Here is a 16143-nt window from a genome sequence, read left to right as displayed (position 1 = left end):
GAGCCAAGAGCTCTTATATATAACATCAAAAACAAGATCTATTAAAAAATTTTTGATAACTGATTTTCAAAAAAATTGAAAAATTTGCACTTCAAAAGATGCTACAGAAAATTAAAAGACAAGCTGTAGACTGGGAATCTTCTTTCCAACTAGAAAAAAAAATGAAATATATTTTGCATTCAAAACTTATGTCTAGTGCTTATCTGCATTGTACTTAAAAAAAATCAAAATATGCTGTAATAATGGATTAGCATTTTCTCTCTTATTTCCAAGCACCATTTAATAGGAGATATATATATATCTCCTTTGTCCCCGGTGCCATTTTCAAACTGTAATTTCTTCTCCATTTCCTAAGATTCTAGCTCTTCTGAAGATCATGCCATTAGTCAAAACTTACTTTACTTCTCTCCAGCAAGAATACTGGAGTGGGTAACGATTCCCTTCTCCAGGGGATCTTCCCCACCCAGGGATCAAACCCTGGTCTCCTGCATTGCAGGATGATTCTTTGGGTCAGGAAGATCCCCTGGAGAAGGGAATGGCTACCCACTCCTGTATTCTGGCCTTCAGAATTCCATGGACACAGGAGCCTGGTGGGCTACATGGGGTGGAGTCCATGGGGTCGCAAAGACACTCTGGACACAGTTGAGCAACTAATAGTTTTTTCTCTTCTCTAATACTAAGACTAAGACTAATACTCACTTAACTTCTCTACAGACTTCCTAGCTTTTCCCTATTGTTCATCGAAAACACTGGCTTTTGGCTTAGTGACTTCTACGTCCTGCATTGGTCAGTGCTGCTGAATATTTGAGAGGAATGTTCTGCAGATCTCTGGAGTTCTCTCTACGCGTTCTCCTCTTTCCTACAGTGTCCCATGAACTCTGTCTGCTGTGCTGTGGTCTACCCTAACTCCAAGCCCGGTGTCTTCAGCTTGAGGTTCCACCAGGCCTCACCTTTATTTGCCTATCCCTGTAGTATAGCTGGAAACTCTCAAGGCAGGATGCTTGGGCAGTCAGGCTGTGGTAGGGCTCACCTCAGTCACTCAGAGATCACTGTCCCTTTTTGTTGCCTGATACCTAGTGTCTTAATAACCACTGTTTCATGCATTTTGTCTGACTGTTAGGTATTTAAGACAGGAGAATGCATTGGTCGTTGTTGCTTCATCTTGTCCAGAAATGGAATTCATTGGTTTTTCTTTAATAGCTAAAACTGAACTCTAAACACTACTAGCATTCTGTTATGTTTTCAAATACATTCTCATAGATCACCTATTCTTAATTGGTGGTACAGGGACCCCTGAAGGTGGGTTGGTCCCTGAGACTTATAAAGGATTCACAAAATCAAAACTTTTTCAAACTAATAAATATTAAGGTATTATTTTCCCTTTTCACTCTCATCCTCTGGAAAAATAGTTTCCAGAGACTAAATGAGGTGTAATGATATCATTGGGATAATGTACTGTATTTTCATATACTCTGATGTTTTAAAATGTTCTCAGTTTTAATTTCTAATATAGTAAATGTCAATAGATATGATCAACATACACAAAAGCTCTTTGGGATAATTTTGAAGTTCTGAGACCCAAAAGTTTGAACATTACTGTCCTAGATGATCATCTTGAACTACTGCAGGAGATGCATAAGTCCCATACTTTATGTTCCCAAAGTGGAGATGAAATCCCATTTCAATCTCCAAGAAGAGAAGCATGGGAGGAACATTTCCAGCTTCTGTCTGCCCCTCAACACTCCTGCTCATCCATTAATTTTGGAGAAAAACTAACCATACTTAGCTAATCCATTCTCAATTTTCTCCTACTTTTGGAAGCAAGCTTGTCTAAAAGATGCATACATTTTTCTGCTTCTCCATATGGAAGCAGGTGAGGCCTGTAGCTGAGTGAGTAAAACTCAGTTGAAGGGGCAAAATATTACTAGTAAGCCTATATGCTACAGATCTGAAAAGGGACATAATTCCATTTAGTTTTATCTGTAATAAAGGTGATATTTTGATCAACATCTGTCATAATTTTGTAGCTTTTCTTAATAGATTCTGAACTCAGAGAAGACAGAGGTAATCCATATTGTACCTTATCTTCCCTTCTTAAGTTTCCTACACCCCATGTTCCATGTTTCTTTTGAGCACTGAGGAAATAGAAACCATGAGAGAGAACTCCCTCATAGTTCTACCACCCGATCCATCAACTTAGTTGTACTTGACCTGTCTTACTGCTTCTCTCTTTTACAGTGGAAAGAAAAGTGTTCTTATACAACTCTCAGCAGTGTTTCTTTGTCTCTGGATGCCATTTTCTTCCTCTGCAGCATTCTGTTCCTTAACATTCTCTCTCCGCTCTTGCATTGCCAGTCTCTACCTGTGTACTGGATCCTTCCTTTGTCATACAGATCTATTATACTATTAGATCCTATCTTTATATAGGACAAAAATTCTTGACCCCACATCATCCTTCAGATCAGATCAGGTCAGTCGCTTAGTCATGTCCGAGTCTTTGTGACCCCATTAATCGCAGCACGCCAGGCTTCCCTGTCCATCACCATCTCCTGGAGTTCACTCAAACTCAAGTCCATCGAGTCGGTGATGCCATCCAGCCATCTCATCTGTCGTCTCCTTTTCCTCCTGCTCCCAATCTCTCCCAGCATCAAAGTCTTTTCCAGTGAGTCAACTCTTCGCATGAGGTGGCCAAAGTACTGGAGTTTCAGCTTTAACATCAATCCTTCCAAAGAACACCCAGGGCTGATCTCCTTTAGAATGGACTGGTTGGATCTCCTTACAGTCCAAGGGACTCTCAAGAGTCTTCTCCAACACCACAGTTCAAAAGCATCAATTCTTGGGCACTCAGCTTTCTTCACAGTCCAATTCTCACATCCATACATAACCACTGGAAAAACCATAGCCTTGACTAGACAGAACTTTGTTGGCAAAGTAATGTCTCTGCTTTTCAATATGCTATCTAGGTTGGTCATAACTTTTCTTCCAAGGAGTAAGCATCTTTTAAATGGCTGCAGTCACCATCTGCAGTGATTTTGGAGCCCCAAAAATAAAGTCTGATACTATTTCCCCATCTATTTCCCATGAAGTGATGGGACCAGATGCCATGAGGTTTGTTTTCTGAATGTTGAGCTTTAAGCCAACTTTTCCACTCTCCTCTTTCACTCTCATCAAGAGGCTTTTTAGTTCCTCTTCACCTTCTGCCGTAAGGGTGGTGTCATCTGCATATCTGAGGTTATTGATATTTCTCCCGGCAATCTTGATTCCAGCTGGGCTTCTTCCAGCCCAGCGTTTCTCATGATGTACTCTGCATAGAAGTTAAATAAGCAGGGTGACAATATACAGCCTTGACATACTCCTTTTTGGAACCAGTCTGTTGTTCCATGTCCAGTTCTAACTGTTGCTTCCTGACCTGCACATAGGTTTCTCAAGAGGCAGGTCAGGTGGTCTGGTATCATTTTTCCACTTGCATTTGGATCTAAACACTTGGTAAGAATTGCCCATACTTGTTGTCTCTACTTCTTCCCTTCTAATTTATTTATTAACAGACGTACAACAGTCTTCTGTTTCATATTGCCACTAAAGCTGTGTTTGTTCAAGTTACCGAGGAAAGCAGTGTTGAAATACTGATGATCTCACTTAGCCTCTCAGTAAAGAGTTTTGGCTGACTCCTTCCCTCCTTGAAACTTTCCCCCTGATAGCTTCAAAGGCACAAGAGACTATGCGTCCCTCCCTGTTATCATCTCTTCCTCTCTTTTTTTCCTCCTCTGCTCAGTTTCTAACTGTTGAAAATGGCTTAGAGCTAAATATGGCTTCTTTACTGTTTTCCACCTGCACTCTCTCCCTAGACGATCCAGGCCAAACCATGGCTTTTGTACCATCTCTACCTTCTTGATGCCCAGTTTTATTTCTGGAGCCCTGACCTCTCCCTTGAGCAGCTTGTCTGTATATTACTGTAGTAATAGCAGAATTATGACTTGTTTCTCCTTGTTGGCTATTATTAATCATACTTCTATGACTGTTCATATGCACGTGTGTATGTGAACATATGTTTTCATTTCTCTGACCTATGAGTGCAATTGGTTGTGTGGTAAATATATCCTTCATTTTAAAGAAATCGCCAAGCTGTTTTCCAAAGCGGCTGCACTGTGATACGTTCCTACCAGCAATGTGTGAGGTTTTCCTTTTCTCTGCATCATTGTCAGTACTTGTTATTTTGTCTTTTTAATTATAGCTGTTTTAGTGAGTATGGAATGATACCTCACTGTAGTTTTAATTTGCATCTCCTAATGTCTAATGGTGTTTAAGCATATTTTCATGTGCTTTTTAGCTATTTGTGTGTCTCCTTTGCTGAAATTCAATCCTTTTCTCATTTTTAAATTGGGTTATTTGTCTTAAGTTGTTAGAGTTCTTTTTATATTCTAGATATAAGTTCTTTACCAGATCCATGATAGGTAAAAATGTTCTCCTAGTCTGGGGCTTGTCTTTTCATTTTTCTTAATTGCACTGTTTTTCTTAATGCATCATTTTTCTTAATGTAAGTGTTTCAACTTTTTTGAAGTCCAGTTATCAAAGATATTTTATGGATCCTATTTCTGATACCATATCCTGGGAATTATTTGCCTAACTCAAGGCAATGAAGATTTCTTAATATTTACATTTAGGTGCATAGTCTGTGTATGCATGCTAAGTCACTTCAGTTATGTCCCACTCTTTGCAACCCCATGGTATGTAGCCCACCAGGCTCCTCTGTCCATGGTGCATAGTCCATTTCAAGTTAATTCTATGTATGTTGTGAGGTAAGAGTCTAAAATCTGTTTTCGTGTGGGTATCCAACATTTGTTGAAAAGACTGTCCTTTCCTCGTTGAATTATCTTAGCAACTTTGTCAAAAAATAATTGACCATACTTGCAAAGGCTTATTTTTAGACTCTAAATTATATTCCATTGATCTGTCTTTATTTAGATATATCTATCTTTATGCCTATAATAAGCATTCTTATTTTGGCAGTAAACATTCTAATGATTTTGAATGTCATCAGTTTGGGAAAAAATTGACTTAAGGCCTTATCACTTAATATTAGCATTTATGTTTTTCATTTTAATGGTTATAAGCAACCTGAACTCTTTTTTTCTTATTTAGAATGTTTAATAGAACTTGAACCAGTTTTGAGAACATTTGAAGAGATAACTTTTCTTGAAGCTGTTATTCAGCTAAAGAAAACAAAGGTAAATTGTCATATGAAATGTTAGAAATTTAAAACTTTAAATCGTGGAGACTTGTAGTTTAGTTCTTTTTTCTTTTTTCCTTTAGTTTTATACCTTCCACAGATATAGGCTACAGTACTGAGGCAGTAGAATTTATTAGAGAGTATGAATGCAGTCTTAAATCTGTCACCAAAGAACTTCTCCATTTTATTCAAACAGCCACCTCCAGATTTCCAAGACATTTTCAGACCTCCCATATATCAAATGTAAATTTGAAATGTGCAATGAGTGCCTGAATTGTGTATAATTTTACCCTAAATTACCACAGTTGTTGTTGTTTAATCTATGTTTATTTCCCAAAAGTTTTGATACATACAGAGTAAAAGATGCCTGGATGATTGTGCTTATCTTTTTTCAGGTTTCTTGGGTTTTTCAGAGGTTTATTGCCAAATTAAGCTATAGAATTTTTATTAATAATTGAGACCAAAATGTGAATGTTTTATTGCTTATTTGTGTATTTATTTTGTTTTCCCACTCAGACACTCCATGTTGCATGGACCAAAGCAGCAGTTGATATGAATTACCTAGAATGGTTGTCTCATTTACTCATTCTGGCTCTTGTAAATCAGAAGAACAACTGAAGGGACCTATTACTGCAGGGTTTTCTTGCTGTTATTAAAAATTGTTTAAAAAGCAACTACAGTCATTTAGGGACAAAGTCAGCTTAGTTTAACACTTGCTGGGTTTCACGAAATAGCATTTGGGATATGATAATAAAAACTGTCATTTATTAGCTGAATTCTTGGGCTGTGACAGGCATAATCTACCATTGATTTATCACTAAATGACATTGCTTGCCTCTTGCAGTTTGTGGATCTGTTAACTTTATTTTGGTTTAAAAGGGAAGTGCATAAAGGATAACCATAAAATTTTGGTTTAAAGGGAAGTATATAAAGGAAACAATTGCCCTCACTCAAACTTAAAAAAATGTTGGCAATATCAGTGCCTGAATGTTTTGAGGAACTGTGTTTTAATATTTTGATAAATTTTCATTTACTTCCCTGGTTCTGAGTAGGTAGTCTTTTCCAGAACATTCCAGTCTCTCCACTTCTCAGTAGAAACAAACTTCTGATAATATTTCTTTTTGCTTTGTCTTTTCAGTTCCCTTTTCTCTCCTTACAACTTGCTGCTCTTCTGCCAAGCAAAGATGGATAGAAGGATCTGTTTTCTTGTACCTTTCCTACAACCTTGATTATAAGAAACTGAACTGGAAGAGAAGCAGTTCAGTTCCTTTTTTTATCCCCAGCCAACTTAAATACTAGGATCTATATTTAAAACTGTTAATTTTGGGGAGAAATTTTTGCTTCTTAAAGTAATTTAAAGTATGTATTTTCAAATACATGAATATCATATAATAATAACATTACTGTCTTTAGTCAGTGTTTTTAAGTTGCAGTATTATTTTCACTCAGAGTTGTTTTAGTTACATTTTTATTTTTTTGGAATCTTTGTATCAATTCTGTAAAACTCTTAGGGAAAGAATATCATCTCCATTTCATAGACGAAATAACTGAGGTATAAGGAAGTAAGTCACATAACACTACACAGCTAACTAATGGCAGGGCCAAGAATGGAATACAAATTTAATAAGATAATAAGATTTTTCACAAAGAAATTCCTGAAAATAAAGATCACCATTTGGGGTAGTTGTTTTGTTTGAATTCCACACATTTTTTTCATTTTTTCTTTGAAACTGGCTCCTATAATACATGTTTTCATGGATAGCATCTGTTATATCTTCAATAGTAAAAACTGAATCAAAGTTTTTTCTTCATATTTCATTGTATTTCTTTCTCGGGTCTGACTCATAAATAATTTGAATTAACTGATGAGTTATGAAAAATGGTGTTTGTAATTAATGATAATGCATAATCAGAAATATTTTAATAAATTTAAAAGCACAGAAAAGATTTATATAACAGAAATGGATCTAAAGATGAATTTAAAAGGTTCATATAAAAATCTGTTTAACAAATTTTCATTGGACTGCTGTGTGCAAAATACTGTCAGATAGATTATGTACACAGATGAATAGTAATTTTTTTTCTCTTAAAAGTTCTTAGACATGTTACAGAGCAGACAGTTGTTAAGTGTGAATAATGAAGTGTTGGGTATGGATCCCACCAGTTTCTAAAGTTCTGTAGAGCAGCTGATATTATGTTGGTTTGAGGAAGAAAACCAGACTGATGAGTTTGTTTTTAAATCACTCAATAGTGATGGCAGTTAATCCAAACCTGGCTTAAAGAGACAGGAGTGAATCACTAAATGATTTTAGTACAAAGGCATAGCATTTAAATAAATCATCTATTTAGTAATGGATATCATATATTGAATGCTTAGAAAGTAATCTTAGGGCCTCTGCATATATTACTTCTAATCCTTGTTGCAGTAATTCACAAAAATAGATACTCTTATCTCCAGTTTACAGATAAGGAAACTAAGATTAAGTCTCATGCCCCAAATCAGACAGGGTTCCTGCATTCTGATCAGATCTGCTTGGCCCCCATCATTCTGTTAGGTCACTCTGCCTCCTTTACTTAGTCCAGCCCTCAACTTCTTATCATTAAAATAGAAATAATAATATTACTTAGAATCATGGTGCCTAAAATATAGTAAATGCTTAATAATTATGGATAGATAGAGGTACACACAAATTAAAATATATAAAGTACTTAGTTTGAACTAGGTACTTTATTATCTCAATCTTTGGAATGACCCTGCATGTAAATATCATTCCATTTTAAAAGATGAATTTGTTCAAGGTAACCAGTTAATATGAGACAGAATTCAAAGCATATATCTCTAAAGTTATTTCCCCTATTCTACGCTATCTCTACCTTTAAGTTAGGTATTATATTCTCAACTGATTGAGCTTTTCTTTCCATTGATTTTGCATAACTATATAAAATTATGTTAAGTAGATTGTATTTTACTCATATAACTTTCTGCTGCTGCTGCTGCTAAGTCGCTTCAGTCGTGTCCGACTCTGTGCGACCCCATAGACGGCAGCCCACCAGGCTCCCCCGTCCCTGGGATTCTCCAGGCGAGAACACTGGAGTGGGTTGCCATTTCCTTCCCCAGCGCATGAAAGTGGAAAGTGAAAAGTGAAAGTGAAGTTGCTCAGTCGTGTCCGACCCCTAGCAACCCCATGGACTGCAGCCCACCAGGCTCCTCCGTCCATGGGACTTTCCAGACGAGTACTGGGGTGGGGTGCCATTGCCTTCTCCGCATATAACTTTGTAATCACCTCTAATTCTTTTTTTTTTTAATATAAATTTATTTATTTTAATTGGAGGCTAATTACTTTACAATATTGTATTGGTTTTGCCATACATCAACATGAATCCACCATGGGTGTACATGTGTTCCCCATCCTGAACCCCCCTCCCACCTCCCTCACCATACCATCCCTCTGGGTCATCCCAGTGCACCAGCCCTGAGCATCCTGTATCATGCTTCGAACCTGGACTGGCGATTCGTTTCACATATGATATTATCCATGTTTCAGTGCCATTCTCCCAAATCATCCCACTCTCACCCTCCCCCACAGAGTCCAAAAGACTGTTCTATACATCACCTCTAATTCAAACACATGTATGTATGTATGTATTTCAGTTACAGAATGCATCAAGAACTGTTCACTTAAGTGACAAGAAGAAAAGGGAGTTATCTCCGAACATACCTGTAAATTCTGGTCCACGGGAGGTAAAAAAAAAAAAAATTATGCTAATTAAACTCAAAATGTGAGAAGAATATGAAAAATCATTTAGTCTGTCTTGCTCTTTTATAGATGGGAAGCTCAAGTCCAGGGAGGTTTTAAGATTTTAAGATGGCCATCTCCAGTTTGGTTCATCTCATCAAATCACAGTCCTCGCTTCTTTCTGGGGCATTGAATTCTGTCCCTGTCATCATTTTATGTGAAGACTGGTGTCCCAGGGCAGTACATAGGCAAATCACTGATACACTTTGGCCACTATAAGCTGCACTACCTGCCTTGTTCTTAACTTCTTACAATGACTGGATAAAGGAAAATGCTATTTATGTGGCTATTCAAATAGATTTCTTTGGTAGCATTTATTCAGAATTATTTCATATTAATCATTTCTTTTAGCAACATATAAAATATGTTCTCTTTACAGATTCAGAAATGTAATAATACCTTCAAAATGAACCATAAAACACAGTGTGTAGTCTTTACATATGCTGTCTCTTGGATCTTTGAGCCCATACATGCACGTTTTTAGATAGGTGTACAGAAAGAACCTGAGAACCAGATTATTTAAATGCCTTGTCAAAGGTTAGGCAGTAATTCCATGACACAGCTGGGATTGGAGCTAAGTTCAGTATTACTTCTTCCATGAATTTCTGCTCCTCCATGTTGAAGGAACCTGAGGCTTGAGAATAGGCATTTGATCTGAATCAATATTAGGTAGTCAGAGCTACAGATGTTAAGTTTTTCATCAGCTGGACAGTCTGTGAGATTATATACAAAATATTGAAAAAATAATGATTTCTAGTGTATTTAACTATTGCCCCACTCACCCAATTGACCTGATAAATCAAGTTCACCTTGCTTTTTGTTATTTCATATATGTGTTTAATTTTGTAAAGTATAATTTGTGTTAGTCTTGATTCTTTGTTTATAATAAGCCAAAAGCAAGACCTGTTTAGAAATTAAAGCTGTATAACTTTTTAAATAATTTTGCATTAACATAAACAATTTATCTTCTATTTATTTTAGGAGTCATGTGGATCCTCTCAGCTCCATAAAACTAGTGGTTCTCCTGGAACCTCAAGGTCCCTGTCAGCTCCTCAAGACAAGGACTTTTTATCTGGTGTGTATATTTTTCAGCCAGTTATTACTTACAAGTTTTCAATTTTCTTTCAAGATTATATTCTTGCAGGTAGTCATGGTTCGTATGGAACGTGTCTTTCGTTTGCATTCATAACTTATTTTTTAAAAGTGACAGTCTAAAGATGTGAAAATAGTAATGGGATGTTAAACAAATACATTTAAGTATAAAAAGCATTCTGTTAGACACTACAGAAAGATATTTTTAAAAATATCTTGTAAGAAAGAAGAAAAATATTTCTAAGTCACCATGCTGCTGCTAAGTCGCTTCAGTCGTGTCCGACTCTATGCGACCCCATAGATGGCAGCCCACCAGGCTCCTCCGTCCCTGGGATTCTCCAGGCAACAACACTGGAGTGGGTTGCCATTTCCTTCTCCAATGCATGAAAGTGAAAGTGAAGTCGCTCAGTTGTGTCCAACTCCTAGGGACCCCATGGACTACAGCCCACCAGGCTCCTCCGTCCATGGGATTTTCCAGGCAAGAGTACTGGAGTGGGTTGCCATTGCCTTCTCCACTAAGTCACCACAGTATTAGATAAAAAGTAATATACTGTACGAGATATAGGGATGTAGAGCTATGGTAGTATAGTGGAAAAGTAAATTTTTACAAAGTACTTTCACAACAACCTTGTGAGGGAGATATTCCTCATTTTACAGATTCTTAAGATCAAGACTGCTGGATCACATAGTTAGTAACTGGCAAATCCAAGATTTGAACCCAGGTCTTTTTGATAAATATTTTCATGTCACTCTACTACACCATGTTGTCATCATGAAGAAATTATTTCTGGCTGAAAGTTGGACCTATAGTTATAAAGGATGGGCATTCCAGGCAAAAGGAACTACATAGAGGCAAAGAAGCAAGAAAACCCAGAGAACAGTGAGTAGTTGGGTCCAGCTGGCGAAGACGGTGAATGGAAAGGTCATCAAAGATGAGGAGGGTGGAGTCATCAGGATGAATTCTAATACTAGGCTAAGCCATTTGGACTCATTTGCTTGGGTAGGAAGCAACTATTGCAAATTTTTGAGCAAGGGTGTGTGTGACATGATAAACTTTTTTGCTTTAGAAAGATTCATCCTGGCTGGAATATATAGGATATTTTGGAAGGGAAAGGAGATTCAAGGTGGGGAGCCCAGTTAGGAGACTACTGCTGCTGCTAAGTCGCTTCAGTCGTGTCCAACTCTGTGCAACCCCATAGGCTCTGTGCAGCCCACTAGGCTCCCCCGTCCCTGGGATTCTCCAGGCAAGAACACTGGACTGGGTTGCTATTTCCTTCTTCAGTGCATGAAAGTGAAAAGTGAAAGGGAAGTCGCTCAGTTGTGTCTGACTCTTAGCGCCCCAGTGGACTGCAGCCTACCAGGCTCCTCCGTCCATGGGATTTTCCAGGCAAGAGTACTGGAGTGGGATGCCATTGCCTTCTCCGGGTTAGGAGACTATTGGTCTATTAATGTACTCCATGAGAAATTATGAAACCTGCTCCAGAGGATACGAAGCGGAGAATGGTGTGAGAAATGTTACAGAGGACACACTGATAGGACTACAACTTTTCACTTGTAGGAGGGAATAGAGAAAAAAAGATGAAGATAAAGCTTTGAACAAGTTTAGTTGGAAGAACATTGGTGATATTAACAGAAATAGGAGTTGAAATGGGTTTTAGAGCTAAGATGAATAATTTTTTTTAACTTTTTACAATTTGAGGTGCTTAGCATATATGAGGGTTATATCCTGTTGAAAATGTAAGACTTAAGGTTCAGTGAAGACAGAAAATTCAATTTCATGGATTTGGGAAGGGAGGTGACCATTGAGACGTTGATGTTTAATAAGAATGCCAAAGGAAACTGTGGAAAGACATATAAATTCACAGGACACATTTGAAGTGCAGAAGGGGGAAGATGACACAGAAGAAAAAATATGATATAAAGAAGTAAAATTCTGTGATTTATAATTTATATAGGACAGACAAGCACAGACAGAAATATGGTTTAATAACCCAGTGTACGAGATAGCAAAAGAGACACTGATGTATAGAACAGTCTTATGGACTCTGTGGGAGAGGGAGAGGGTGGGAAGATTTGGGAGAATGGCATTGAAACATGTAAAATATCATGTATGAAACGAGATGCCAGTCCAAGTTCGATGCACGATACTGGATGCTTGGGGCTAGTGCACTGGGACGACCCAGAGGGATGGTATGGGGAGGGAGGAGGGTTCAGGATGGGGAACACATGTATACCTGTGGTGGATTCATTTTGATATTTGGCAAAAGTAATACAATTATGTAAAGTTTAAAAATAAAATTAAATTTAAAAAAATTCATCATAAACCTTTTTGATCTAAACACTATTTTCTTGTGAGTTAGGTTTATGAATGAGCTTATACAATGAAAATTAAAAGTCATTAAATACCACCCTCTGTGTGATCCAGACGTTCATATTTTAGCTAATAGGAATATTCTACCCCTAATGGAGATGTTGTGTTTTATAGCAAAAACTCAAGATTTCTCTGCGCTCCATCAATGTTCAGTGAATCACAGTCGGAACAGTGACTTCTGTGTGGATTGTCAGGTAGCGTTCTGTGACCACAGGACTGCCCCATGCTCTTTAGCAATAGTGAATCCTCTCTCAGCTGAGGGAAACTCAGGTAAATATGTGCTGTGAAATGCTTTGTAAATGATGCCATTTACCTCACAACTGTATATTCAGTAGATATGCTATTTAATGTTTTATGTTCTTCAGTATGGTATATACATACTGTGAGTAGGAAAGCACTGCCAATCCCTGAAGAGTGTTAACATGTAAACACAAGCCTAAGTGGTATTCCATGAACATCTGTCTAGGGAAGGAGTGCTCAGAGAAGGTGTGACTTAATATGTCACTAAAGTAAATACATTTTTATTTATCAAATATTCAAGTATCCTTTATGTTTTAAAAAAAAAATATGAAAAAAAGTGACATTTGCCTCCACGATTTACAGAGAGTAAAAATGCAGTGCATTTTCTTGGAGGGGAAGGGAAGAGATAACCCAAATATCTGAATTTTTCCTGAAAATTAATAGCATCCTTCAAAATAGTGCTGTTCCATATTAGCTTAATTACAGAAAAATTAGATTTTATGTCTTATTATTTTGTTTTTCATCTGATTTTACTCATAACTGTGTATCTGTCCCCACTTCTTTACCTGTCATTGCTTTTCTGCAGGGCGATTTCAGCCTGGTATAGCCCAACAGTGGATCCAGAGTAAAAGGGAAGACATTGTGAGCCAGATGACTGAAGCCTGCCTTAACCAATCTCTAGACGCCCTCCTGTCCAGAGATTTGATAATGAAGGAGGACTATGAACTCATTAGTACCAAACCTACAAGGACCTCAAAAGTCAGACAGTTATTGGATACCACTGACATTCAAGGAGAAGAATTTGCCAGAGTTATAGTACAAAAGTTGAAAGATAATAAGCAAATGGGTCTTCAGCCTTACCCAGAAATACTTGTGCTTTCTCAATCACCATCTTTAAATTTCTTTCACAATAAAAGCCATAAAAAATAACTCTTTCCAAGAAAAGAAGTCAGTGTATAAGAGTATTTTATATTTCTTTTGCCTTGATAATGTTGTTTTTATGAGATTCATATGAGTATTTAAAACTTCAATGCAGTTTCTTCTTCAGATAAATATTAGTCTCCTTCCATGATATTATAGTATTTTTTTAATTAAAACCATAGAAAGTTTGTATTTTGCTGCATAGTTCAATTTTTGTCTTCTTTGGTTAATTAAAACTTTTTTCAATTAATAATTATATGTTTATTATACAAAGCAATGTTTTCAGGTTCCACATGTTTCTCGTGGAAACCATTTTCACATATGCTTTCTTTGTGGATTATTTATTACTTGTTTGAGATGCTTGGCTTTTTGAGGTGTACCCCTTAGACTTAAATCAGGGGTAGTATAGCATTCCTACCCTACAGTCTCAGGTTCCAGTCCTCTTCAGAGTTGTTCATTAAGCTCTGTTATCCACATTACACATTTAAATGTTATTTATTGACCTCCTTAAAATGTTTCAAAGATAAAGGAGTACAGCATATAAAGAAAAAAAATCCTTCAACATGTGTTTGTACTCCTGTTTCTAGCCTGAACTGTCAACCAAGGTAACAACCAAAATTAACAGATTAATATGTATCATTCTATCGCTTTCTTCCTACTTATATTTAAAATATATGCTCTTTTGGGGAAGGATTGTTTCTTAATATTATCGTTGTTACAACACATCATACTTCAACCTGATTTTTGCACTTAGTACATCATGTGAAGCCTTCCAGATCACATTCAAGCTTAATTCATAAGTTTTGATTGCTGTATAATATTATTAGAGCTATTTTTTTTCATTTTCTTGTTCAAACCAATGGTATATATAGTGTGAGTTTTTTGTTTTTTGTTTTTGGTTAATGCGTTATGTCACTAAGGTGAAAACTAATAAGAAATAATAGCCCTTTTCTGAAGAGGTGTATTAGCAATGTCAGCAAAAAGTGTGATATAAGATAAATTTGAAAGGACAAACTTTGAAGTTGGGCTATACAGTATGACCCACAGTTTGAAAAAAAAGAGTAAAATCAATAGATGTCACTGAGGCAATTAAATGTTTTATTAAAATAGATATTTTAGTCTCCATTTTGGAGTTGGGCCTCTGGTGCCTCTTCACTGTCTCTGAGAAATATGGCCATTACTAGGGAAAGGTGGAAACCTAGTATATGAGTTATCTTTTATTATATTTTATTTTTAAAGTGTTTGGATAAAGACTTAATTTGGGAAATGAGGGAGAAAATTATTTGGAGGTTTTCCCCTTTATACAGTTGTTGTTGTTTTTTTTTTTTTAATTGGATCTTGACGGTTTCAGATTAACTTTTATATCAGTTTAATGATGTGGTACCTGGATTGATAAAGTGAACTTTGCCCTGGTTTTTTGTTTTTTGTTTTTCATTTTCTGCCCAGATCTAAAAACTCGAGGTTTCCAGTCTGTATGCATATGACTGCGTGCACATCAACCACTTTCTTCCCTAGCTTACATATGCGAAGCACAGATGCAGCCGTCTGTTTCAGCTCTGCAGCCTTCTTCTGCATAATAACAACGTATTGACAAAGATGGTGATGACGAGGATCAAGACGAATCTACAATGAGCTCTTAGCCCCTGATAGAATCGTTGCAGTCTCAGCAGCCAGTTTCCATTACACTAATACCTGATAATGCAGTGATGTTTAGGGGAAGGTGCCACAGAGTATTCTGAGTCTGACCTGTCAGTATAGCACAGGGCCTGGCAGAGACACTGTCTGAAGATCTCCTTAATGAATGTCACTGGAATGAAAGCTGAGAAGAGAGAAGGAAGAGGTTTCCTTGAAATCACACTTCCCAAGATGTAATGCGAATACAGCTGGTAGTGGATGAGATTGTTTTAGGTAGTATGTAGACAGGCAGCACTAAATTAACATTTTGTCACATAGGAAGTTCTTTTTAATCAAGTCTTCTAATTAAGTAAAGGAGAACATTAAAGTTGTGCTATCATCCTTTATCCTCTTTATCATCCTTTATTAAAAAGAAACGACTTCAGGAACAGTGTTTAGCAGGAATTTTGTAACTTTTTGAATTGTATTTCATTTGAAGATGACCTACATATGTGTCACCATTTTTCTATTTATAATGTATACTATGTAAAGTTTTATAATATTCAAATAATTTGAAGTACTAAATTATAGGTAGTATATGTGAATGTGAACAATAGAATAAAATGACACTGATTCAGTCACTCTAAGGAGGGACCTAAAATTTTATAATAATATATTTTTTAACTAGGTAGTAATAGGTAATGCTTATGCATTCTTTGCACTATATGTTAAGGCAGTGCTACCCAGAAGATTGGTCCACAGAGCAGCTGCATGAAAATCAGCCAGAACTTGTGAGATGTACAAACTCATGGTCCCTAACTCACTCAGATCTTTCCAATCACTCAGACTCAATCTCTGATGTTTGAGACCTTTTGTTTTAA

At 36.7% G+C, this 16143-nt stretch overlaps 1 protein-coding gene across 3 annotated transcripts in view; it reads left to right on the top strand.

The window, feature by feature from the left end:
* RIPK2 (receptor interacting serine/threonine kinase 2) overlaps positions 1-15061 on the top strand; it is a 40227-nt gene extending 25166 nt beyond the window's left edge. Inside the window, exons 7-11 of one of the 3 annotated variants that reach the window (XM_025001635.2) lie at positions 5140-5225; positions 8880-8969; positions 10006-10099; positions 12602-12757; positions 13314-15061. In XM_025001635.2, the coding sequence (XP_024857403.1) occupies positions 5140-5225; positions 8880-8969; positions 10006-10099; positions 12602-12757; positions 13314-13657 (770 nt within the window). In that variant the 3' untranslated portion in view covers positions 13658-15061. The remainder of the gene's footprint in view (positions 1-5139; positions 5226-8879; positions 8970-10005; positions 10100-12601; positions 12758-13313) is intronic. The other 2 variants (NM_001034610.2, XM_005215670.4) reach the window with 2 other exon arrangements.
* Positions 15062-16143: the final 1082 nt, after the last annotated feature.

This window comes from Bos taurus, chromosome 14 (genome assembly GCF_002263795.3).
Source record: "Bos taurus isolate L1 Dominette 01449 registration number 42190680 breed Hereford chromosome 14, ARS-UCD2.0, whole genome shotgun sequence".
Lineage (NCBI taxonomy): Eukaryota > Metazoa > Chordata > Mammalia > Artiodactyla > Bovidae > Bos > Bos taurus.
Note: the sequence above shows the minus strand (reverse complement) of the source record. Positions and strands in the feature narration are given on the sequence as shown.